Source organism: Pungitius pungitius, chromosome 1 (assembly GCF_949316345.1).
Source record: "Pungitius pungitius chromosome 1, fPunPun2.1, whole genome shotgun sequence".
NCBI classification, from domain to species: Eukaryota; Metazoa; Chordata; class Actinopteri; order Perciformes; family Gasterosteidae; genus Pungitius; species Pungitius pungitius.
In genome coordinates, this window is record NC_084900.1 from 13,765,500 (window position 1) to 13,790,694 (window position 25,195).

At 43.8% G+C, this 25,195-nt stretch overlaps 3 protein-coding genes across 7 annotated transcripts; 2 read left to right on the forward strand and 1 right to left on the reverse strand.

Annotated features, from left to right (window-relative positions):
• The first annotated feature begins 139 nt into the window (after positions 1–139).
• On the forward strand, positions 140–9,305 carry LOC119222651 (PHD finger protein 20-like). 4 transcript variants are annotated; one of them, XM_037479441.2, is made up of 18 exons: positions 140–237; positions 1,450–1,529; positions 1,653–1,824; positions 2,882–2,966; positions 3,229–3,302; positions 3,398–3,677; positions 3,996–4,079; positions 4,188–4,247; positions 4,528–4,705; positions 4,800–4,906; positions 5,103–5,219; positions 5,447–5,533; positions 5,633–5,775; positions 5,856–5,955; positions 6,089–6,284; positions 6,367–6,559; positions 6,826–7,033; positions 7,197–9,305. In XM_037479441.2, the coding sequence occupies exons 2-18, from the start codon at positions 1,450–1,452 to the stop codon at positions 7,331–7,333; spliced, it is 2,301 nt and encodes a 766-aa protein (XP_037335338.2). In that variant the 5' UTR covers positions 140–237; the 3' UTR covers positions 7,334–9,305. The 4 variants fall into 4 exon arrangements, with proteins under 4 accessions (XP_037335338.2, XP_062418109.1, XP_037335339.2 ...); XM_062562125.1 differs by lacking the exon at positions 140–237 and adding an exon at positions 294–317; XM_037479442.2 differs by lacking the exon at positions 140–237 and adding an exon at positions 335–744.
• A 2,540-nt stretch (positions 9,306–11,845) lies between these two features.
• LOC119222516 (protein NDRG3-like) lies at positions 11,846–22,150 on the forward strand. Of its 2 annotated transcripts, XM_037479243.2 has the most exons (17): positions 11,846–12,026; positions 14,163–14,260; positions 14,372–14,404; positions 15,744–15,849; positions 15,939–16,059; positions 16,824–16,886; positions 16,986–17,046; positions 17,166–17,252; positions 17,571–17,627; positions 17,707–17,810; positions 18,965–19,030; positions 19,121–19,172; positions 19,262–19,309; positions 19,639–19,674; positions 19,835–19,886; positions 20,231–20,246; positions 20,973–21,109. In XM_037479243.2, exons 2-16 carry the CDS (start codon positions 14,201–14,203, stop codon positions 20,242–20,244), a joined length of 960 nt encoding a protein of 319 aa, XP_037335140.1. In that variant the 5' UTR covers positions 11,846–12,026; positions 14,163–14,200; the 3' UTR covers positions 20,245–20,246; positions 20,973–21,109. The 2 variants fall into 2 exon arrangements, with proteins under 2 accessions (XP_037335140.1, XP_037335139.1); XM_037479242.2 differs by lacking the exon at positions 20,231–20,246 and having other exon boundaries at positions 20,973–22,150.
• Positions 22,151–22,283: 133 nt separating this feature from the next.
• On the reverse strand, positions 22,284–24,959 carry rfc2 (replication factor C (activator 1) 2). The gene is made up of 6 exons (XM_037479245.2): positions 24,687–24,959; positions 23,995–24,100; positions 23,794–23,895; positions 23,283–23,541; positions 22,936–23,196; positions 22,284–22,526 (listed from the first exon to the last, which is right to left on the reverse strand). Exons 1-6 carry the CDS (start codon positions 24,886–24,888, stop codon positions 22,416–22,418), a joined length of 1,041 nt encoding a protein of 346 aa, XP_037335142.2. The 5' UTR covers positions 24,889–24,959; the 3' UTR covers positions 22,284–22,415.
• Between the last annotated feature and the right edge of the window lie 236 nt (positions 24,960–25,195).

Consider the following 25,195-nt stretch of genomic DNA (forward strand, 5'->3'; position numbering starts at 1 on the left):
ACTCTTTGAGTTTGAGACATTAAGTCATTATTTTGATGAAAATCATTAAACCTTTTTTGCCTTACGAAATCATTTTTATGAAATACTAAATTATTAAATATTAACCCCTAATTTTGAGACCAAGTTAACCCCCCCCCCCAAAAAAAAACACCCACAGCTGAGAAGGTAACCGTCCGCGCATGCGCTCCGCGGACATCACAGTATGAAGAAGAGTGAAGTGTGCAAGTAGCGCAAGAGGTAAACAAGCTTTTGTGACTCCCGTTAACTCCTTTTACCTTTCATAATGGCGTTAATATAACGGCGATAAGTTGTTACAGGTGAGGACTTCCACGGGAGCTCACTGGCTTCGTGTCACGGACACTTTTCAGCTGGAACCCAATTAGCATTCAGCATTAGCTGACGGCTAACTGTGTAGCATTCAGCATTAGCTTACGGCTAAGTGTGTTAGCTCCACTCTCCACATGCAATGGAAGAGAGACAGCTACCATGTTTAACATTTACCCGCGCACGTCCCGACGCAGGTGTAGTTCACGCACGGGTCATTTTGGAGCGTTTAGCGTGTCGCCCTGTGTCATTTTCTCGCTGCCCGGTAGAGCTAACACAGATTAGCATTAGCGATTTAGCCACTGTCAAATATCCAAAGGGGTGGAGCGTGTTTGACTGCCAGCAGAAACAGCCAATGAGAATTCCGAAGAGGCGTCCTCCACTGGCCTTTGAACCAATCGGCTTGGCTCTAAGAAGAAGGTAGCGGATCAGAAAAACAAACAACTGAATGTGATAAATAAGTTAAAGTAGTTTAAATGATGACACGTGGCTTGAGTTTTGATGGTTTATTTGCGACGTATGCTCTGACCCGTCCACTTTGCATTAGTGGTCATTAAAGACCATATTGACTTGCCTAAAAGTTTCCTAGGACCATTACTTCCCGTCATGACGTCATGATACGCTTGACACGCCGTGTCACGTCCAGTTTACGTAGCCTCTAAACTCACCAAAACATCTGTCGCATCTTCTCAAGCTAATCTTATAACATTAAAACATATTTTACAAACTTTTTTTGATCTACAATGGTAAGACTTTAAACCACAGGAAGGCCGAGCTGCAACCTCAGTGACGTCGAGCGCTCACTGGCTCTGTACGGCTCCTATACTTGGTAATTCATTGTGAAAGTGAATCTATGAATCTAAATATACTAAAATATGATATGAAAGTATTGATTTAAAAAAAATGTATATCTGTTATTTCTGTTTGTTCCATGTGACCTGCTTCATATCCTGCTTTAATTCACGCGTTATATGAGGTCATCATTAGATTGACCTACACTCTAATGATGACCTCATCAGTTTCAGTTTAACACTCATCTTGAAACGCCATCATTTGGTGAAAGGTTTCCTCCTGAGTCCACGTGTTTAATAATTAAAGTGATATTTTTATATCTTTTTGATGAAGATGAAGACTCCCCCGGACAGGTCAGGAATCACCTTTGAGGTTGGAGCTCAGCTAGAAGCCCGAGACCGCCACAAGAACTGGTGTGACACACCCACACACACGCACACACGCGCTGGTCGCTAACAACTGGTGATGGTCCACCAAGCCCGGCTGAGGGTGTTATATATATTTATAAATGTGTTTTTAATATCTCCTTCTGTTAGGTACGCTGCCACCATCGAGAAGATCGACTACGACAAAGAGCGGATCCAGGTCCACTACCGTCAGTGGAGCCGGCGGCACAACGAATGGTTCCACTGGACCTCGCCGTACCTGAGGCCCCTGGAGCGAGTCAGTCTGAGGAGGCGGGGCCTGAACCCGGCAAGCTCACTGCCGGTATTAGCGCTGGTCCCGGGTCAGCTCCGAATAGTCTCAGAACAGGCTGTCAACATTAACGTGTTAATCTATGAGATTAATGTGGCCAAGATGGATGCAACAAAATATTTCAACGTAGTTTCAACCGCTAGCTGTCAGTTACATGAAGATGGAGAGAGCTTTTTGCATCAGAAGTAAAACAAACAGAAGAACTGAGCAGAGGAATCACTCCACGTGTCAAACAGAAGGGGGATGAGGGGCAAACGGACCACTTAAAGCAGAGCTATGCTAAGCTTGCTGCTATTCTTAGCTAGCTGCTAGGCTAAGCTAGCTGGAGTTCAACATGTTCCACTCTGTGGAATTCTGCCTCCAAGATGATCAAATATGTGTAGTTTTGTGTTGTAAAATAATTTAACAGTGTCTAAAATACACGTTTAAAAAATGATTACTCATTACTTGTAAGATTTAGTCTTTAAAAGAAGAACATCCATTAAAAACGACATTGTAACAACAACAACAACATTCATTAATTGCCACTAATCAAGATTAATTAATTTCAAAATGTGCAAATAATTTGTTTATTTTATTTTAATCTATTGATACTCCTAATAAATATGTGTGTGTATGTGTGTGTGTATATATACACATATATATATATATATATATATATTCATATATATATATATATATATGAATATATTCTGTCCTCCCTGCTCAGTGTTTATTTCCTAAAATTCTGTGATATTTTCTTTTATTTATTCTCACATGACTGTTTCAGATTAATCATCCTCATAGTTTCACTGAGGAGGTCAGAATTTGAAGTATTCAACGGAATCGAATGAAAGTTAATATAAGTATGTATAGTTTTTAAATGAGAATAAAATGTCAAAATGTAAAGCTTGACTGAAGCCGTCATCACACAGGATGTGAAACAGTTAATCTGATTGAAATGAGACATCTTTTCTGACTGGCTTTTGTCACATGTGATGTGTTCAAGGACCATTGGAAAGATAAAACCCTGTAGATCATTAAGGCTCTCTTCTGGTGGACCTCACCTGTCTCTCTGTCTCCGTCTCAGATGTTCGTCTCAGGGTCAAAGGTTATGGCCTGTTGGACCGACTGCCGTTTCTACCCGGCCAAAATCCTCAGAGTCAACAAGGACGGTGAGCTTCTCCTCGGCTCCCGAGTGGGTCCAAATTCACTCCTCTCATTTCGTCTGTTTTCAGTTATTAGGAAAAAGAATCAACACTAAGTAATATCATGAAAAGTCCATTGATTACATTGTCCTAAGAAGACTCTCAGATTGACAGCAGGAGGTTTTCTGTCAGATGTTTGGGTTGAAACTTTAGAACGCTGCGATGATTCATCATTTATTATTAAATCAGATTAATGTCCATTCATCACTTTGAGTGACTTTTGTCTCAGACTCCTACACAGTGCGTTTCTATGACGGGGTGGTTCTGACTGTGAAGCCCACCAAGGTGAAGCCTTTCCAGGAAGTAAGAAACGTTCCCATTGGTCCTCGTCTGATTGACCACCAATCACAGCTTCTGTGATCGCAAAGGTTTGTTTGTTTTTGTTTCTGTTGACACAGAGGTCCAGATCTGAGAAGAGCGCGGTGGGAAGCGAGGGATGGGAGGAAGGGGAGAGCGAAGAAGAAGAAGAGGAGGAGGAGGATGAGGAAGAAGAAGAAGAAGAGAGTGGTGAAGGTGGTGCAGAAGGAGGGGAGGAGGAGGAGAGGAATGAGGAAGCAATGGAGGAGGCAATGAAGGAGGCATCGGGGGAAAGGGAAGGAGCTGAGGAAGAAGAAGAGGAGAGGAAGAGGAAGGCGGAACCTTCATCCTCCCATCCACCAGCAAAGAAAAAAACAGAGAGTGAGTCACATGACCGGAAGACAAACATACATGTACATCCCAGTAATACCACTCATTCGTGAGTGATGAAGTGATGCATTGTGGGTGAGGCAAGTCACCTTTTGTGACGCCGTATTACAGCCATTGTAGGTTAAAAAAACTTTCTAAGAATCTGGAGATGATCGGCTCTTATGGATCATTGACAATCAATAAATGGTAACGGATGAAACCATATGATTCTGATCTGTAAAAGGTTATTTGTGTATAATTCTTCCTTGGGCTGATCCAATCTGTAAGTTGTATGATCCGTCTGCTGATTCTAATCAATTGATCTTCCAGGTCGAATTAGTGCAGCTCAGAATCAGCCAATCACTGCTGACTGCACCCACCCCGAACCTCCTAGCCCCGCCCATGTGGACAGAGGTAACTGCAAATATTATAAAAGTTTTTGTATTTAAATTATTATTCATTATTTTAGATACTATTTATTCTATTGAAACCTTTTATTGATGTAAAATCTCTGTCTGTCAGACGTCCTGTTGGAGCGTCAGGCTCACCTGCCCACCACTCACAAATTCAGCAGAGAGCCCCGTAAGTGAACTATATCATTATTTTAATCTATATGATACTTAAAATACTGTGAAATCATGCATTGAGTATTGTATACAAATGTGTGAATATTTAAGGTCATTTGTTCATTATTTCTCTATAATATCGTCTGATGAAATGTCTAATTTAGCTGCTGCACTGATGAGTATCACTAAAGGAAGTTATAGTTATAATGAAGCTGTATTTCAGTCAATGACACACAAAGGCTTTGAATGTGTGTGTGTGTATATATATATATATATATATATATATATATTTTTAGTCTACAGGGTGATTAAGAACCAGCCACCTCCCATCCTCTCCATCGAGCTGGACCACAACCCCTTCAAGTGCCCCGCTGATGGCTGCTCAAAGTCCTTCCGGAAGGCAAGCCTGCTGCACTACCACATCAAGTACTACCACTCGGACCAGCCGCCGGGCGAGCAGCCGGAGACGCCCAGGTGGGGGTTCCGCCGGCTCTTTTCCCTGCACCTTTTTTCCAGTGGGATTGGAGACACGGTGGTCTTCACTGCTTGACCTCATGTGTCGTTGCAGGAGGAAGAGGTCGTCCTCCAAGGGGAGCGACTTCCTGTCGGACGGCAAGGGCGAGGAACAGGAGGCCTGTCGCCACGACGACCGACAACACGGCATTGCAGGGGCGGGTACGTTCGATCGTTTTAACCAACGTCTGTTTAAACTATGACTGAACGTCAGGAAGTGGACGCAGACCGGGAAGGAGAAGCTTGAAGTATATAATATTTATAAAACACAGAAGAGTCATTCAAATGAGTTTAAATCTGTCAATAGGTTTATTTAGGACGAGTTCACTCCTGTTATGTCTCCTCTGTCTGTTTGCAGAAGTGAAGAAAGAAAGGAAAAAAAGCGGAGAGCAGGACAGAAAGGACAGGAAGAACTTCCTGAGGGTCAAACTAAAGAAGAAGAAGAAGAAAAAGAAGAAGAAGAAAAGTCAGTCAGGTGAGTGGCCCTCTGTGACTGACTCCTTCAAACCCTGCAATTAGTTTATGATAGAGTAGCTGAATCATCATTAACAGCAGTAAAGTTCTTTTGACTGTGATGAGATCACAATAAACGGAACAATGATGCTGGATTTGAAAAATATTCTGAATTAATATTTATAAGACAACGGATAGATTCAAATGTCCTTCAAACTTCCTTTGCTTCCTGTTTGTGGCTCCTCTCAGGCCTCCCCAGCAGTGACGAGGAGAACTCCGATCGACCCGCTATCACGCTGATGCTGACGGCCGGACCCGAGCACGAGCTCCCGCGAGGTGAGCGCTCTGTCGGGCTGAAAGGTTTGAATGAGTGTAGAGAAACGAGTTGCGGTTAACCACGGCGACTGCCTCCCCCTTCCCTCGTCCCCCTTCCAGGCGACGATGGCAGCGACTGGTCGACGCTCACGGCGGAGAGCGGGGAGGACACGCCCACCTGGCCCGACTCCATGGAGACGGAGGAGTGCGAGTTGGTGAGGTGTGTGTGCGAGGTGGACGAGGAAAATGACTTCATGATCCAGGTGAGACTAGAACACACACACACACACACACACACACTGAACTTTGACCATTGACCCCGACGGCTCTGTTCTGTCTGCAGTGCGAGTCGTGTCTGTGCTGGCAGCACGGGACCTGCATGGGTCTGTATGAAGACAACGTGCCACACAACTACACCTGCTACTACTGCAGACACACGGCAGGTAGACCTCCCCAAATATACCGCTTCACTTGATCAGAGCTGCTCAGAGAAGCCATGACATCACAAGGGACTCATTCAGGAGAGGATGACAATAGATTAGATAATATAAATAATAGTGTTTGGGTGTTTTTCAGGCTGGAGGCGGGCCCAGCGGTTCTTGTCAGAACCTGATTTGCTGATATCTGGTCACATGTTCGGCCTCTCGTGCGTGAGGGAGAACTACTCAGAGACCAATGCCTCCACCATCTCGCACACCAACAGCCTGCTGGCGCACACGCATGGCCTCAATCAGGTCCTCAGCGGGCTGCAGCTGAAGATCAGCCTGCTGGAGTGAGTACCCGGCCGTGAGGCGGCTCGACGGTTCGATTCCCCCCCAAAAAAGCTTCATCTTCTGTTCGTCTGTTTGCCGCAGCAAGCCGTCCCACCCGGACCTGCAGCTGTGGCGGTTGCCGTGGCGACGGGAGGAGGGGTCGAGAGCAGCGGGCGGCCCGAGAGGTGAGCCGCCCGTCTGCTACGTCAGCAGCGAGCACTGCTACCAGAAGCCCGGTGCATCGTGGGAAAAGGTGCAGGCTGCAGTGAAGAAGGAGGAGGAGACTGAGCTCAGGGTAAAAAAATAAAACAAAGAAAAGTTTACTCTTTATTTAAAATATGTGTCATCCATCCATTGATAAACCTATGGGAAATGTAGACATTGTGTTATTTTTGTAGTCATGAACCAGGAAGTATTAAAGGTGATTGTAACGTCAAAGGCGACCTCAGGTGACATAAGCAAATGTAAAATATGTAAAATGTGAAATATAAAACTCTTCTGGCAGAAAATCACTTTTGTTCTGATTGTTTTTGCGTGACAACGCTGACTTTTCCCCCCCAGGAAATAAAGCCCGAAGTCGCCGACCAGAAACCCGATGATGTCCCTATGGACACCAACGCCGCGGCGCGCACGGACCGGCGGCAACACGCACGTGCCCAGACGCGCCCGGCGCCGGAGGCGGAGTGTCAGCTGAACCTGCTGGAGCACGTGGAGTCCCTTCACCACCAGATCAGCGGCAGGATGGACGTGATCGAGCGGGAGCTGGACGGTAACACACACTCTTTAGTTCATACATACATCTCATGGGGGTGGGGGGGGGGGGGTGGGGGGCTCCTTGGACCCCTCCTTCCCGCTCATTTAATAATAATAAATAGTAATGATTTTTATCAGTTACTGCATAATATTCTCTTTGCCGTCCCCCTCCCCTTCAGTCTTAGAGTCCTGGTTGGACCACTCGGGCGAGCTTGAGCCTCCGGACCCTTTGTCCCGCCTTCCACAGCTCAAACAGCGAATCCGGCGGCTGCTGCTTGACCTGTGCACCGTGAGACACCTGTCGTTCTGGCGATGACGTTCTCTGCTCCAAAAAAACCCATTGACCTTTGATTCTGTGAGTGTCTGCCAGCCAGACAGAGCAGAGCGACAGACGGACCGGTGGAGAGCAAATCGTAGAGCGAGTCGACACTCCGGGTCTGGAGAGAGGAACTGGGGGGAGGGGGAAAAAGACTGTAAACAGGGGGCTTTGTTGATTTTTTTATTTTTATTTGCCTGGTCGGAGACGCATGTTAACGCACAGTGTGAGCAGTAGACCTACCGCGCAGCGTTAGCATCAGACTGACTGTTAGTGCGCAGCGTTAGCATCAGACTGAGTGTTCATTTGCAGGGTTAGCTTCAGACTGACTGTTAGTGCACAGCATTAGCATCAGACTGACTGTTCATGTGCACCGTTAGCATCAGACTGACTGTTCATGGGCACCGTTAGCATCAGACTGACTGTTCATGTGCACCGTTAGCATCAGACTGACTGTTCATGTGCAGCGTTAGCATCAGACTGACTGTTCATGTGCACCGTTAGCATCAGACTGACTGTTCATGGGCACCGTTAGCATCAGACTGACTGTTCATGTGCACCGTTAGCATCAGACTGACTGTTCATGTGCACCGTTAGCATCAGACTGACTGTTCATGTGCAGCGTTAGCATCAGACTGACTGTTCATGTGCACCGTTAGCATCAGACTGACTGTTCATGTGCAGCGTTAGCATCAGACTGACTGTTCATTTGCATCAGACTTTTAGCGTCTGTAGTAACACTTTTGCAAGTTTCTCAAGTCAGACATTTCGTTTTTGGATTTATTCGTGCACCTTTTGTAAAAGCTGAATGACCCCTAGCATCAGATCAATGTCTGTTTGGAGGTTTTGGTCCATTGCTGGCATTCAAAAGTCTAGTTAACAAGCTTCAACTGTCTGCTTGTAAACAACAAAATATTTGTACCCATAGCATGTCATGAACATCACTAACGTAACTTAAAGATAATCAACACTGGGACACAAACATGGACTGTTTGTTTGGACTGTTCCAGCATTTTGTCGCTTTCTGATTTGACTTCATTTACCTTCTTTTCTGTGTTGGTTCATCAGGTTGTTTTTAGTTAATTTCCTCTACTTTTCTAGATTTGTGTTTTAATGTGTTTATTCAATGTCTTCTCACATTACAGAGAACAAACGATGCGCATGGAAGTTAACTTTTGACCTTTATGTGTAACAAAGAAACTCCACTTGTGCATTTAGTGTCCCACAACTTTCAGCCTTCCCCGCCAGTTTAATCTCAACACGCACATACAAATGCATCATTAGACGGATAAAACATATGTAAATATGTCAAAGTATATGTTTCATACAGTTGTAAAGGAAGCTAACTGTACAAAGCTGTAGATTTATTTTCATAGGTGGGAGAAGCGGGTTGGTTACCTTTTAGGATCCTGACAGTGTTTTGGTAGAAGAACGCAGAGCTTCAGTGTTCTCCAGACGGTGCGTTCAGGCGCCTCCTCACAGCTGGCCGGGTCGTTTTAACCCAGATAGGGTTCTGTTTTGCAAAGTTTTGGAGGAGGAGCCTGAAGGCAACACAAGTTCATGTGAAGTCAAAGGTCAATGAAGAAAAATTCACACTTTGATTTAAATGGTGTTCCCGTCTGTGTGGATGTTCTCCTACCCCCCCCCCCCCCACCATAAAATGCTCTGCCAACCAAACTGTAGAATCTTTATGAATATTAAAAGAAATTAAAAAGACAATTATTCTGTTTTATTTTGTTTCTGTTGTGAGGTTTCTCTCCATCAGTTCTAAAGGATTTGGGTGCTTGTTTTTTTTTCTAAAGGTATTAGAATTGGTCTTAAATCTCCTTTTTGTGTTTATTCATTTTAAAAGCATCACTACATTTAAACACCATTGAAAACCTTGTTAAAGAGTTAAAGAGAATAAGACTTCACTAGAATTCTCTTCAGTTTCTTTTCACGTGAGTTTGAGATTTTCTGTTGGAGACACAAGCTTTGTTTCTGTATAAATGTTTAAAATATGAATCAGATAATGAATTTGCATCATTAAATCATGTAAACTGAAACACTAGACTAACATAACTTATTTGACCCTATGGTCCAAAACAAATGTTGTACAGAGAATTACAGATTAATCTATTTGTGTTTGCTATTTCCTCTGACCCCTATTGTTTTTCTTGTGAACACAATATTAATGTTGTTGTGTTCTAATGGGTCCAGATGGCCTCTCTGTTTAGTCCACAGGACCCTGTGTGTGTGTTGTGTGTGTGTGTGTATGTGTGTGTGTGTGTGTGTGTTGCATAACCCCCCCCCCCTCGACGTATGAATCCTGGATATGGATTATCCTGTTGTTTTTAATGGAAGTGGACGCGTGGCTGGGATTCCCCGGAGGGTGAAACTGATGACCAGTGACCTCCTTTGAGTCCAGCTCGGGCTGAAGGTCGATGCTTCTGCTGGAGTTGAACCACGAGAAGATGTTGATGATGGAGCCAAATAAAAACTCATATCTCCATGCCTTTTTCATTGTTTTGTTTCACCTTTAAGTCATTTAAGATATTTTGTTTTTGGATCGCATCAGTAGAAAAAAAAACATTATTCATTATTTTAATTCATTTTGATTTTGTTTTTCATGCACCTTTTATAAAAGCTGAACGACCACTAGCATCACCTCAGGGTGTCTGAGCTGCACTTCACTCGCTAGCATTCTAATTTCTTCAGCTTCAACTGTCTGTTACTGCATTCTCTGTAGTGACCAGCAGGGGGCGACTCCTCTGTCCCATAGACGTCTATGAGGAAATTACTTTACTTCTGTGTAGTGACCAGCAGGGGGCGACTCCTCTGTCCCATAGACGTCTATGAGGAAATGACTACTTCTGTGTAGTGACCAGCAGGGGGCGACTCCTCTGTCCCATAGACGTCTATGAGGAAATGACTCTACTTCTGTGTAGTGACCAGCAGGGGGCGACGACTCTGGTCCCATAGACGTCTATGAGGAAATTACTCTACTTCTCTCTTGATTTATTCCCTCAGTAAACATTGTAAACATGAGTTTATGGTCTCAGTCTCTAGTTTCAAGTCTTCAATGCAGCATGATGTTCATTTAGTGAATGATGGTCCATTTATAGTCCAAAAGACCATAAAGCAGGGGACGCTTTAGAGCGGGGCTTGTTATGATTGACAGGACTCTACCGGTCAGTGGATTATGCTCTAAAGAAAACATTAATTGATAACAAATAATATAAACTAGACCTTAAAACAGCACTTGTCTTTGTGCTTACCTAGTTTATATCTCAAAACAACTGGTGGAAAATGTTCAGCTGCTATTGAATGCCAAGAAAAGATGGTGAGTTTTTCATTTATTTATAAATCACACTTTCTGTGTCTGAATCTGTGAGATTATCCAACTTCACTGACTTTTCTTTCTTTCATTTGAAACTGTTCCAGGATTTAACTGTATTATTATTTTTTCCTGCCAGAAAAAAAAATCCAAAACAAAATAAATATCCATCTGGCTTCATCACGAGTTTAACTTTCCTCCTACATTCATGTGATAAGAACATAACTGTTTAATACTGTGTTATATGGTTATTCCACTTTTTAATACTCTTAGAGTTACAGGTACAGGTTAGAGGTACTCTTACAGTTTAATAGTATTTAACATTAGTTTAGCAGTATTTTCATCTTTATTGAATACTGTCTAATACTACCAATGTGCTGTTTAATACTGTTCCTTTACAGTTCAATAGTATATAGTAGTATAGTAGTTTGACACTACTGTCTAATACAATTGAACACATTGTTTTATTACGATTTGATAACTCAAACCGCTGTTTTTTAGTTTTAAACTGATGGCTAATGCTCTCTACAATTTAATATTATTAAACATTATGTTAACAGTACATTGACATTATCATTTATTATGATTTGATATTGTTAAATACGCCTTCAAATACTGTTTAATATTGCTTATTACTGTATATGGTTAATAATAATATCGAAATGATGTTAAATACATGCATCTTATTCAATACTGTGCAATACTGTTTAATATGGTGGAATACTGTTAAATACTGTTAAACTGCTGTTAGACCCTATTAGATATTGTTCAACTAACTATTGTTAAGTAACTGTTTGATACTGTCAAATACTGTTGAATATACTTAAATACAGTTAAATTATATTAATCATTGTTTAACTGCTGTTAGATACTGTCAAATACTGTTAAATATACTTGAATAGGGTTGAATCATGTTAAATCCTGTTGAACCGCTGTTAAATACTGTTAAATATACTTGATTACAGTTAAATCATGTTAAATCCTGTTGAATCGTGTTAGATACTGTTAAATACTGTTAAATATACTTGAATACAGTTGAATAGTGTTAAATCCTGTTGAAACGCTTTTAGATACTGTCAAATACTGTTAAATATACTTGAATACAGTTAAATCACGTTAAATCCTGTTGAACCGCTTTTAGATACTGTTAAATACTGTTACTTGCTGTGGATGATGATGTGGTGACGCGTTGTTTACGGTGATGTGGCCTCGCCCCTTACCGCCCGCGTGCAGCTGACAGTCTGTGCGCGCAGTCACGGAGAGAAGCCTCGCGACCAGCTCAGTGCCCGCTGACGCACCACACCAGACTTACCGGATCGACTGGATCTACCGGGTACCGGTGACTGCAAAGGAGCCCGCGGAGATAAGCAGCTGACGGTCAGTAGCTGCCGACGCTTCTGTCACCATGGTAGCGGCTGCTAAGGTTCCTAAGCTATTGACGGTAACGGCCCCTTGGCTGTGTGCTAGCTCACCTTGCTAACTGCACTGCCGTGCTAAAGTTGAACTAGCAGGTGCCCCGAGGTATGTCCTCGTGCGGCTCCGCTCTTTTGACGATAGCGTTTTGGTAACTGTGTGTGCGTGTGTTTGCGCGCGTGTGTGTGTGTGCGTGCGTGTGTGTGTGTCTGTGTGTGTGTGTGTGTGTGTGTGTGTGTGTGCGCGTGTGTGCGCGCGCGCTTGTGGTCGTTCGTCCGGGTCACCATCGAGGTGCGTGTCTCTCCTTAGTAACGGTTGCTAAGCGTTCAGCTGTCTGTCTGGAGCTAACATTAGCATCCCGGCTAATTCAAAAGCGTTTACCGGTGGCTCACCCACGAAGATTCCCGGGCTTACGTGCGTTCGTGCTTGCGTGTTTGTACGGCTGTGTATGCGCGTGTGTGTGTGTGTGTCTTTGTGTGTGTATGTTCGTGCGTGTGTGTGTTCGTGTGTGCGTGTGTGTATGTGGGCGAACAGCAGAACCAAGAGCACCAGTTGAGCTGCATGGAAATACAACCATGCAGCTCATTGTTGTAAATGTGGATATTTCTTTTTTTAGCGATAGTTCCTGGAATCTAAAAAATGGCAATGCGATATATATATATATATATTTTTTTTACCGACGTATATTTTCATTCAATATTCAGGACTAAGTCAGGAAATACTCAGATTGGTTTATTAATTGTTTTTGTTTTAGCTGCATTCCATATATTTTATCTGCAGTGTCAGAGACACTATTTATACTCTTTTTACTATTATCCTTGTATTTTATGAGCTATATTTGCAGACTACATCTGGTATGGAAAAGGTGTAATATACAAAAATAATTATACACAATATACAATAAACATCAATTATGTTACAAAAATGATTAGTCTTCTATTATTTTTTATTTTCATTTTGTAATCTATTATCTCACTAGTTAATTTTTGAAAGAAGTTTCTGAATATTTGCAGAAATAAACGCTTACATATGCCCACTATATGACTATTCAAATCTAGTAGAGCTTTCTGGAGAGAAAGTTTCCAGACTTCCTTCAATAATACAGAGGATCCCTTCTAAAATCTCTGATGCAGCAATAAGTAATCAAGCATCAGCGTATTAAAACTGTAGAAACAGAATAAACGTGCGAGCAGTTTGTGCTAACGCTGTAGCTGCATCGCCCCCTACTGACCAGCAGGGGGCGACTCCTCTGGTCCTACAGAAGTCCAGGAGAAAATTATACTTATATTTGTTCCCTCAGTAAACATTGTAAACATTTATGTCAGAAACAGGATCCATGAATGATGAAGTACGACCTTGTGCTGTGAGCGTTGAGTTTGAACCGTATGTTTCATCTGTTTTGATTGGATCTGTTGGGGTCAGAGCCAGGAGGCTGATTATCCATCCACAGAGCTGTGCTGCAGCACTGTTACCCAACATGTCTGCCCACGCACACACACACACACACACACACACACACACACACACACACACACACACACACACACACACACACACACACACACACACACAGCTTGGGTGACTGCCAATCAGAGATAGCTGGCTATTTCCATTAGGTTCACTCAGTTGGATAACGCTGTTGGACACAGGTGGACGGCCAAAAAGACAACCAGAGACAGACAGGCAGGTGGCAGAGCTATAGAAGCAAGTATCTTTATTTGTGTTTTGTCTTGAGACCATAAACTCGTGTTTACAATATTTACTGAGGGAATAGAGAGAAGTAGTTATTTCCTCATAGACGTCTATGGGAGCAGAGGAGTCGCCCCCTGCTGGTCACTACACAGAATGCAACCTCAAAATACAAAAAATTATCCCTTTAGCTTTTTGTCAAATGTTGCATAAAGCTTCCATTGTGCTGATTATTTATATTGAATCATAAGCTACATTAGATATTCCTTTTTAACAGAAAACATGTAAACTGTGTATCAATCATACTGTTCATCCATTTCTGTTTCATCCTACTCTCATTGGGACAAAACCCCAGACAGGTGGGACATTTTGATAGGTGTCTCCCCCTCTGTCTGACCGTCCTCTCTACAGGCGTCTTGTACCGAGCTGACTGGCAGCCCAGCGGCCCTATGATGGAGGAGCTTCACGACGTTCAGCTGACGGAGATCAAGCCACTGCTGACAGGACAGGTGTGGTGAAGGGGTCGGAGCTCAGCTGGGCTCTATGAAGCACAACAGCTGTTTGTATGATCGTAAACAGATTCATGTTTTTATTTTCTAACAATAATCATGTCTCTTCAGAACGGGAGAAACCTCCAGGATTTTGATTGTCAGGTGAGTTCAACACACCTTCTCCATCATAACTTTTGGAAAGATGGGTTCCTTATTGCTTTATGATTTTTCGATATGGGATTAGGGTCCATCATTTAGTATATGTTACATTAACCTGGTCCCCTAAAAGAGTGTTTCTCCTGCTTCTGATGAAAACCTGACGCTGTAATCGCTGCATTGATAAAAACAGTGATTGTAACACTTAGAACGCCTCCACCCGTTTGTCTTATTGTTTGACTTGTGAAGGTGAACCTGAACCCTTTTTAAAATACCGGTCCCACAATAACACAAACAAACTGACCCAATGATGCAGAACAGAACAACTCCTGTGATCTGATAAGGTCAAACCCCTGTTTATGTGAATGGGGTCTGGTGTCTTTAAAGAGGGCAAAATGTTCTAAATATAGCGTACACTTGAAAACACAGTAACTAGGGAGAAGTAATCAAATGTCCCTGTAACAAGCAGGCTGAAACCTGCGGCTTCTCATGAAGAAGTGACTCCAGTGGAGTCCAAGACATCTGATGAGGTTAACCTGTCATTAGCTCCTGCAAAATAAGAGCTCGTAGTTAAACTTAAACGTGAAAGCGACACTTGATGGTCACTTTACATAACTTTCTCCCTAAAATGATCATAGCAGTGCATTGAATTTTTGTAATTACGTGCTGTAAAAGATGTGAAGAGAAGTCTGAACCATCAGGCTGAAAGTAAGTAAAATATCCATCAGCTCCACACACAGATATTGATGAGCAGGACTCATCGGACCAACGTCAGTACAGCAGGTCAGTTTCTATCAATAAACTCCGTTCAGATAGGTCTTTTAAATTAGAGCACAGAATCATTTGAAGCCCTTTTATTATCATCCTTATTGTCCTCTTAATGGAATACATTTCCTTATATAAAGTAAAATCCTGGACACGGTTAACTGTAGAGTGCTGCTTTATCAATTAATAACATCTCATATTTGATCTTCTACTAAATATAAATCAATTGCAATACAAATATTTTAGATTATAAAGTACTTTTAAAAAAAATGGATAATAATAAGTCGTTTTTTCCTGTAAATTAGCGTCTGATCTAAAGGTTTTTTTTCAGGATATTGACCCTTTCACTAGCTCTGTTATTGTTATTATTATTATTTGTAATTCACCGCCGCCTGTGATTTATTTCATTGAGCGAACACGGATTATAACTGACAGTAGAATATAAATTATAAAATAATGTTGTTGTTGTTGTTACTGCTTTATTTACTTGTTAACCTTCAATGAGCTGAATTAATTCTATCAAGTGCGTTGAGTTGATTAACCCTGGAGCCGGATGATGTTGATCTGTTGTTGTGTTCAGGAACACGACGTGGAGACGGCCCATGGTGTGCTGCACGTCACCATGAGGGGGGTTGCTAAGGGCAACCGACCCACAATCCTCACCTACCATGACATCGGACTCAACCGTGAGTGAATGATCACATCGACAGACCACAGACACACACAAGAGACACAACAACTTAATGTGTGTGTGTGTGTGCGCGTGTGCATGTAGATAAGTCTTGTTTCAACAGCCTGTTTAACTACGAGGACATGCAGGAAGTGACGCAGCATTTCTCTGTCCTGCACGTTGATGCTCCAGGACAGCAGGAGAACGCTCCTGTGTTCCCCACCGGGTAACACACCTACACACGCACACACTCCTACACATGCACACACTCCTGCACACACACACCTACACACACCTACACACGCACACACTCCTACACATGCACACACTCCTACACACCTGCACACACACCTACACATGCACACATACACACACACACTCACACACACACACCTACACATGCACTCATACACACACACACACACCTACACATGCACTCATACACACACACACCTACACACGCACTCATACACACACACTGACACATGCACACACACCTACACACACACACACACCTACACATGCATACACTCCTACACACCTACTATTGACACTTCTCTAACCATAGTGGACTGTAGATGATAACTAGCTACAACCCTAATTTACCATCACTTTACCAATAGGGGCCGGACTGTCCGTATTGGAAAGGTTTGCTGGCGGATGTTTGGTTTGCACACACACTGATTTGCACTCTCGGATTTGCCTTCATAACTTGCACACACACATCTACACACAGGAGTCGCCCCCTGCTGGTCACTAAAGAGAAGTATTCATTTTTTGATAGACTTCTATGGGAGGCAGTATTAAGAAGATCTGGTTGCTTCCTGATTTTAGTTTATGGTTTGGGGTTAATCATCATGTTAATACTTTGATTTGATAGTTTAGATGTTTAGCTCTGTTCACAAACTATTCCTTTTTGATTAATATAAAGCTCTGATGAATTATAGTCAAGATGCTGGAGTGTTTAAACGTGTGTGTCTGTGACTACAGGTACCAGTACCCCACCATGGATGAGCTGGCTGAGATGCTGCCGTCCGTCCTGAAACAGCTTCAGTGAGTCTGGGGTCATATTTGTGGTGCATGATGGGTATTTTAGTAGAACCAGCTTTCAGTTAACCCCAAGTGTGTGTGTGTGTGTGTGTGTGTCATCAGGGTGAAGAGTGTGATTGGTATCGGTGTTGGAGCTGGAGCCTACGTCCTCACCAAACTGTCTGTGAGTATTTGCCTCTATCTTTGTAGTAAACAAAGATAGAGGCAAAGAAGTTCCTTCCTCTGTTTTTAGTTCATCGTTAACAAGAGAGGAAATAAATGAGAATGACTGTTGTGTTTCAGCTGAATGAGCCCACTCTGGTGGAGGGTTTGGTTCTGATCGACATTGACCCCTGTGCTAAAGGCTGGATGGACTGGGCCGCCTCCAAGGTGTCTCTCTCTCTCTCTCTCTCTCTCTCACTCTCTCACACACACACACACACACACACACACACACAGCTAACATATACAAATGGTCTGAACTCAAGGTGATTTACTTTGTTCCTGCGGGACTTTTAACTTCATCTCATAGCCGTGATGAGTGATGTCATCAGGTGAAATGACTGTTTACTACTGCAATAATAATACTTTCATTTATTTTATAGCGCTCATATTGGTACCCAAAGACGCTTAATAAAAGAGGAAAGCAGTTGAACTTGTCCGTCGATGAAGTGTCGCATTGAAATGTTCCCCCGTCATCTCCTGCAGCTCAGCGGCTGGACGAGCAACCTGGTCGACTTGATCATGGGGCACCACTTCAGCATCGTGAGGACAAACTCCATAACTTCTTGTAAACAGGTGATCAATCTCAGCCGAATCCTGAGCTCCGTGCGTTTGTGTGCAGGACGAGCTAACGGAGAACCAGGAGATTGTCCAGACATACAGACTCCACATCTCTCAGGATGTACCACTGGACAACCTGGCCATGTTCTACAACAGCTACAGCAGGTAGGAGACGGAACCAGAGCCTCCAGACCAGAGGGGACATCGGTGTATTGCTCCCTGGTTCTGCAGAGTGAAGTCAGAGCTTCAATGTGGTAAAGCGTCATTATGTGTAGTGACCAGCAGGGGGCGACTCCTCTGGTCCCATAGACGTCTATGAGGAAATGACTCTACTTCTGTGTAGTGACCAGCAGGGGGCGACTCCTCTGGTCCCATAGACGTCTATGAGGAAATTACTCTACTTCTGTGTAGTGACCAGCAGGGGGCGACTCCTCTGCTCCCATAGACGTCTATGAGGAAATGACTCTACTTCTGTGTAGTGACCAGCAGGGGGCGACTCCTCTGGTCCCATAGAAGTCTATGAGGAAATTACTCTACTTCTGTGTAGTGACCAGCAGGGGGTGACTCCTCTGGTCCCATAGACGTCTATGAGGAAATTACTTTACTTCTGTGTAGTGACCAGCAGGGGGCGACTCCTCTGGTCCCATAGACGTCTATGAGGAAATTACTCTACTTCTGTGTAGTGACCAGCAGGGGGCGACTCCTCTGGTCCCATAGACGTCTATGAGGAAATGACTCTACTTCTGTGTAGTGACCAGCAGGGGGCGACTCCTCTGGTCCCATAGACGTCTATGAGGAAATGACTCTACTTCTGTGTAGTGACCAGCAGGGGGTGATTCCTCTGCTCCCATAGACGTCTATGAGGAAATGACTCTACTTCTCTCTTGATTTATTCCCTCAGTAAACATTGTAAACATGAGTTTATGGTCTCAGTCTCTAGTTTCAAGTCTTCTTCAATGCAGCATGATGTTCATTTAGTGAATGATGGTCCATGTAGAGTCAAACAGACCATAAAGCAGGGGATGCTTTAGGGCGGGGCTACACAATGATTGACAGGTCCTCTGTACATTGTGTTTCAATCTTTGTGTTAAACTTTGTCATCTAGATGACTCTCTTGGACACAAAGAAACTGTGAAATAGAGTCCAGGTTGAAAAATACGTTACCTTTGAAGTAGGACTTGACATAATAATATAGTACAACAAGTTAGAATGGCCTTTAGTATCGACTTCACTGTGTGTTGCTCAAGAACCATCTCTATACGACCAGTATTGAACTGTGTGTGTGTGTGTGTGTGTGTGTGTGTGTGTGTGTGTGTCAGTCGAACTGAGCTGCAGATTGAGCGGCCTATCCCTGGTCTCAATGAAAGCACCGTCACCACGCTCAGGTAACGAGGTTTATGCCTTCTCTCCTTTTTTAACAATGAAACATTTCCATCGACACATCCTGGGTAACTGACTGTGTGTGTGTGTGTCAGGTGTCCCTCTCTACTGGTGGTTGGAGACACCTCGCCTGCTGTCGATGTCGTGGTGGGTATCTGCCCTGTTTCCATGACAACAGCCAGTATGTGACACCACATTGTCTAAATACTGTGTGTGTGTGCTTCTCTGCTTTGCAGGTTGAGTGTAACTCCAGACTGAACCCAACCAAGACCACCCTGCTCAAGGTACCTGTCTGTCTGTCTGACTGAAAATAAGTAAATAGGAAGACAACCCACCTGCCAGTGTTCATCTCTCTGAAGCTGTGATGGGTTTGGATCTTAGAATATTGTTTAAATATATTTAGAACCATTAAACTCATTAGTGGTGATGATTAGGCTAACAAGCTAGCTAGCAAGCTAACGGCCATGTGAGATGGGTTTCACACAAAACCAAGCGACACCACGAGAGAACACTGCACATGTCTGTCTGTCCTGTAAAGGTGTGTCTGACGTCGGGGCGTGGCCTCTGTTCTGCTGGTGGTCTCACCTGATGTCCTTCTTTGTCCCTCCACTAGATGGCGGACTGTGGAGGACTTCCTCAGGTGGTGCAGGTGAGTCTTCCACTTTTAACGCCCCGCTTTGCCTCAAACCTTCTAGTTTCTATGACGACGCGCCTCTAAAGTCCCCACAGAACGCAGCGAAGGACGTTCGACCCGTCACTCAGTGTTGTTGTTTTAAAGTGAAGAATAATCCGTTTCTTTCTTTTCTCAGCCGGGAAAACTAGCGGAAGCTTTCAAGTATTTTGTCCAGGGGATGGGCTACAGTGAGTATCCTCCAGACTTATTTATGAGGGATTGTGGGAGTTTTGTTGGACCAGTGAAACAAAAGGAGTAATTTGTAGAATTCTATTTGTGTTCTGGTTCCTGTTCAAGATGATAAAAACAGAAAAATATGGATCATCTGAAAAACAAATGTAAACCTGAAAGGTTTTGAACATGAAAATATACAACAATGTATTCAGAATCAAGACAAGTGGATAAAAGGTATTTTTGGGTTGAATATAGTTTTGGCGAACGACAAACTGTCCTCATTTGTTCTTCAAATGATCAAACTTTTGACTCCATGAAGGAATCAGAGTACATTCAATGTCTGTGTGTGTGTCTCCAGCCCTGCGTTACTAACTGTAAGTATCAGGATTCCAACTAGACTCGAACACCCCCCCCCCCTTCATTGCTCTGTAGCCTTGTCTCTCTGTGTGTGCATGCTGGTGATCAGCTGTTCACTGACTGCTATCCTCCTCTGCAGTGAGACTACCCAGAAGGCTGTGCTGCATGCCAACACCTCTGGGCTCTGTTCACACTACAGTTATAGTTCACAGCTTCTCACTTTGGTGTGAGATCAAACTCGCATCCCATAATAACATGAGACAATATCAGAAGGTACCACACAAATAACACATTCATTCCTCATCCCCTTCTGATGAGGAATGAAGCTTCTATGACCTGTGTTTTTGTGACTGGGGTCTGAATCAAAGTTCATGTGTGCACTTCTTTAAGGATTTAGGTTCAACAACTAAATATTTACACCTTTTACACCATCATGTTCTTCATTTGATGAGGGAGCAGCTAAAGAGTCTCTGGCAGGTGGTTGACTTCCAATGAGTTTGATCATCAGAACGTTATGATAATATAGTTAATAAGTAATAACTTTGGTTCCATCATCTGAAAGAGATTTCAAAGGAAAATCCAAAAAACCTGCAGTAACGCGTGATATGAATGAATGAAAGAATAATAATCAATACTTTCAGGTGTCACATCGCTTCGCCCCCTTCTGCTTCTCACGTGTTTTTACTGCCGTGAAACACAGACCAAGTACTTTTACTGTCACTAACGCATCATGTCCCCCCCAGTGCCCACAGCTGGTATGACCCGGCTGGTCCGCTCCAGAACTCACTCGTCCTCCAGCATCGGCTCCTCTGATGGCGTCCGGAGCCGCGCCGCCACACTGCCGGAGGGCGCCGCCGCCATCCCTGGCCTCACGGCCGACCACGCCATCAAGATGGCTGCGTAGGGCCCCTCCCTCTCTCTCCTTCTCTTCTTTACAACACGTAACGCCGTCTTTAGCGACTCGCTGTCGGCCATCTTGGTTGCTTCGCCGTGCCGCCGTACATGTGACCATACATAGGTCAGCTGGTTCATATTTTCGTGCAGTTGTCGTATTTCTTACGCCAGCTCATCGGCTCTCTTCCTTATTATTCCTCTAATGGTTATTATTTAGTTTTGGTGTTATGTTGGTGGTGTTGTTGTTGTGAAAACTTTTTTTTTACCCACGAAATAATTCTCCTGATCAATATCGATGTCCCTGCATCAAAGACGTTTTTTTATGCATTAATCTGCTTCTATGGGTTTGATACGATGTGTTCCACGACTTCATGTTTGAATTAGCACTAAGATCCAATAAGCCTCTAGTGGCCCAAACAAGTATTACTCAAACTAAAGGACTGACCTGAGTCCTCGGGCCATGAACGTTAAAGCAGAGAGTCTCTGGCTTCGTACCCGCTGACGTGTTCACCAGCTATGAACACATGCTCATTTAAAGATCTGAACGTCTTCCTCTGATGGCGCCAGCTCGCAGTGACTTTTGGCACTTCACTGGACATGTGACTGCTTTGACCTTGAATGTCTCCCTCGGGTGTCTGAATGCGTATTGATTATCTGAAGAGCTCACACACGACTTTGGTTTGATGAGCTGCACTTTAACTGTGTGTGTGTGTCACATGTGGCCCGTTAATCCTCCTCGCTTAAACGTTTCCATGGCGATGAAAGCACCGGCTTTGAGTATTATATATTTATAGAGCTGGAAGAACAGCAGCCTTCTGAATAAACCAAAATCCCAGTGATTCTTTTCACAATATTACCCTTCTAGAGAGAAAATGTTATGGATTCCTTGAGCAACTTATTTAGTTTTAGTCTTATTTACTGTAACTCTTACTGTTCATAATATTTATTACTACTTTGAGATTTGTACTGAAGTAGCTGTTTGAATGTAAGCACGGTTTGTAATGAAATAAAGCTTGTTAATCCTGAATGCTTAATTCTGTTTATTTACTGTGGTAGTAGTAACTATCGTACAAATACCGTGTTTACCTCAGAATGCATTTTTCCACTTAGAACAAACTGATTCTGGTTATGTGGATACAGTTACTATGACAACCAACAAAAACCACTGAAAAGACGATTTATTGTAGTTTTTGCTTCAACAGACAAACGCAAACCATCTGTTTGAAACGAGCAACAAATAAGTAACTAAATATACAGGCAGCTGGCTGAAGGGGGCGGAGCTTTGAGCTCTGTCAGCTGGCTGCAGGGGGCGCCGTCTTACTGCAGAGCCGACCGAGCAGACCAGCCATCTGCAGCAGAGAGTTCACTCCTTCAGCCACACGCATGTGAGTGTACCCAATCTCCTGCAGGACGGACATGGAGTACCAGTGTTACCATCAAGGGCACTACTAGAGTAGCACAGGATTAGCAAAGAGTAATGCCAGAGTAGCACAGTATCCACATAAAGAGTACTGCTAGAGTAGCACAGGATTGGCATAAAGAATGGAAGAGCAGCCTTCTGAATAAACCAAAATCCCAGTGATTCTTCTTTTCACAATATTACCCTTCTAGAGAGAAAATGTTATGGATTCCTTAAGCAACTTATTTAGTTTTATCTTTTTTACTGTAACTGAAAAGACAATTTATTGTTGTTTTTTCTTGAACAGACAAACGCAAACCATTTGTTTGAAACGAGCAACAAATAAGTAACTAAATATGCAGGCAGCTGGCAGCAGGGGGCGCCGTCTTACTGGGGGCGGAGCTGTGCCTTACCTTGATAAAGTCCAGCTTGAGGTACTCAGCCATCTGGTAGGTCTTGCAGACCCTGAAGATGTTCCCGATGATGTCCTCTGGAGAGTAGCCCAGCGCCCACAGCTGCTCCACCACCTTGTAAGCCTGCTCGATGTCGCCCTCTACGCAATGTCCCAGCATGCTTTTCACCAGCAGCGGGTGGGGCTCATCGCACACTTTGAAGACGTTTTCACTGTTGACGTAACCGAAGCCGGAGTTGGTGGACTGCAGGTTGTTCAGAGCCTGGAGAGCAGCAGGGACAGGAAGCAGGAAGTGAATGGAGAAGGACCAGGTTTATGGGAGGCCAGTGGAGAAGGATCAGGTCTCACCTGTCTCATGTCTCCCTGCGCGGTGAAGATGACGGCTTCAAGCCCGTCGTCGGACACGGCCAGGCGCTCCTGCTCCACGACGTCCTGCAGCCTCGCCAGCACCTGTCCGTCCGTCAGCTTGGAGTAGCGCAGCACGGCGCAGCGCGATTGGATGGGCTCGATGATCTTATCCGAGGCGTTGCAGGCCAGGGCGAAGCGCGTGGTCTTGGAGTAGATCTCCATGATCCTCCTCAGCGCCTGCTGGGCACCGTCAGTCATGCTGAAGGAGACATTCAGTGTCCTCAGAAGAACGACCACAGCGAGGTTGCGTCTCATGCTTTCCCTGATTTTGGTTTTTGTCTATTTGTCCTTCATACTTCCAGGACATCACTGCCATGACTTTCATTCTTTCTACTTCTTATGCGTTCTGAAATATTCTTGTTTGTCTGGTGAATTATTCTCTATGGAGAAAATCCCGGAGCCCTTCAGAGGGTCGGAGGTTCCATCCCCAAACTGTAGAAACCCGTCTCACCTGTCGGCTTCGTCCAGGATGACGATCTTATGGCGTCCTTTGGGCAGCGTGACTTTCTGCTGAGCGAACATCTTGATCTTGTTCCTCACCACGTCGATCCCCCTGTAGAGGACCACAACAGGTCACATGACACTCACCACAGCCAGCATGTCACACGACGACCCGCTCCACTTCCGGGTGTGTTTCTCATTCAAAGGTCACCTCTCGTTGGAAGCGTTGAGCTCCAGCACGGCGTCCTTCATGGAGGATCCCAGCAGCGCTCGGGCCAGGCACAGGATGCTGGTGGTCTTCCCTGTTCCTGGAGGACCTGGTTCACGGGGACTTATCTTTACTACCACTGGAGTCAGGTGCTTTCTACCATGTGCATACAATACATCAGTGTATTAACTTTGAAATGAGCAATTGATGACAATTTGAGTCATTTAAGTATTATAAGGAACAATGTGGAACTTTGGATTCAAATTGTTACTGCAATTATGTTGTTTTCTTTGTCAGTTCAGTAGTTTTACTAAAGTAAAAAAAAGACTCAGCATTTTCTGCTAATATAGTTTTTATTGCACTAACTACACCTTTGAATATTAACTTTATTAATAGTAAATAAAACCAAGTGAGAAATGGTGAGTAAGTAGAAAGTATTTTATTAGAAACAGGTCATGTACACACTATGATGCTTGTAAATTAGATCATGGGTCATTAATAAATGAATAAACGTACTTGAATATGACAAAGCAAATAAAATACTTTTATGTATTATCAGAAGCTACCAATAATACAATTCCAGCCTATGCTGCAACATTAAAGTGATGAACACATCAAAAAAATACTTTTAGTTAAGTATTCCTACACGTGTGGTATTACCAAAAATGAAGTAAATAAAGTGCATCCGGTCTGACCTGCGATGATGACGTTGGGCACGTTCCCCTCGCGTGCGAACACCTCGAGCCGGCTCACCGTCTCTTCGTTCCCAATGACGTCACTGAGCTTCAGCGGCCGGTACTTCTCCACCCAGGGCAGCTCGTGATGGCCACCGGAGCTCTTGGTGGAGGCCTCTTCGGCTCCCGTGTCTGCCGCGTCCGCCATCTCCACCTCCGCCATGACGCCTTGTGCTTGTCCGTCGGAAGCAAGCGCGGGAACTTTTTCCCCCGACTCCCTTAGCAACCACGTGACAGTAAGCCGAAGCCCCATTAGACGAGCGAAACGGCCGAGAACTACGTAGGACAGTCTCGCGATATTTAGAATCACGTTTATGACAGACGTGTAATAGCAAAATTATAAATATTTCAATACATTTATTGGCAAATGAGATTAATGAATGATACATTAATTACCATGGATGTATATGTAATAATTAAAATGATCATCCATTCATTTTTCACCATGGATGTATACATTATTCATATTT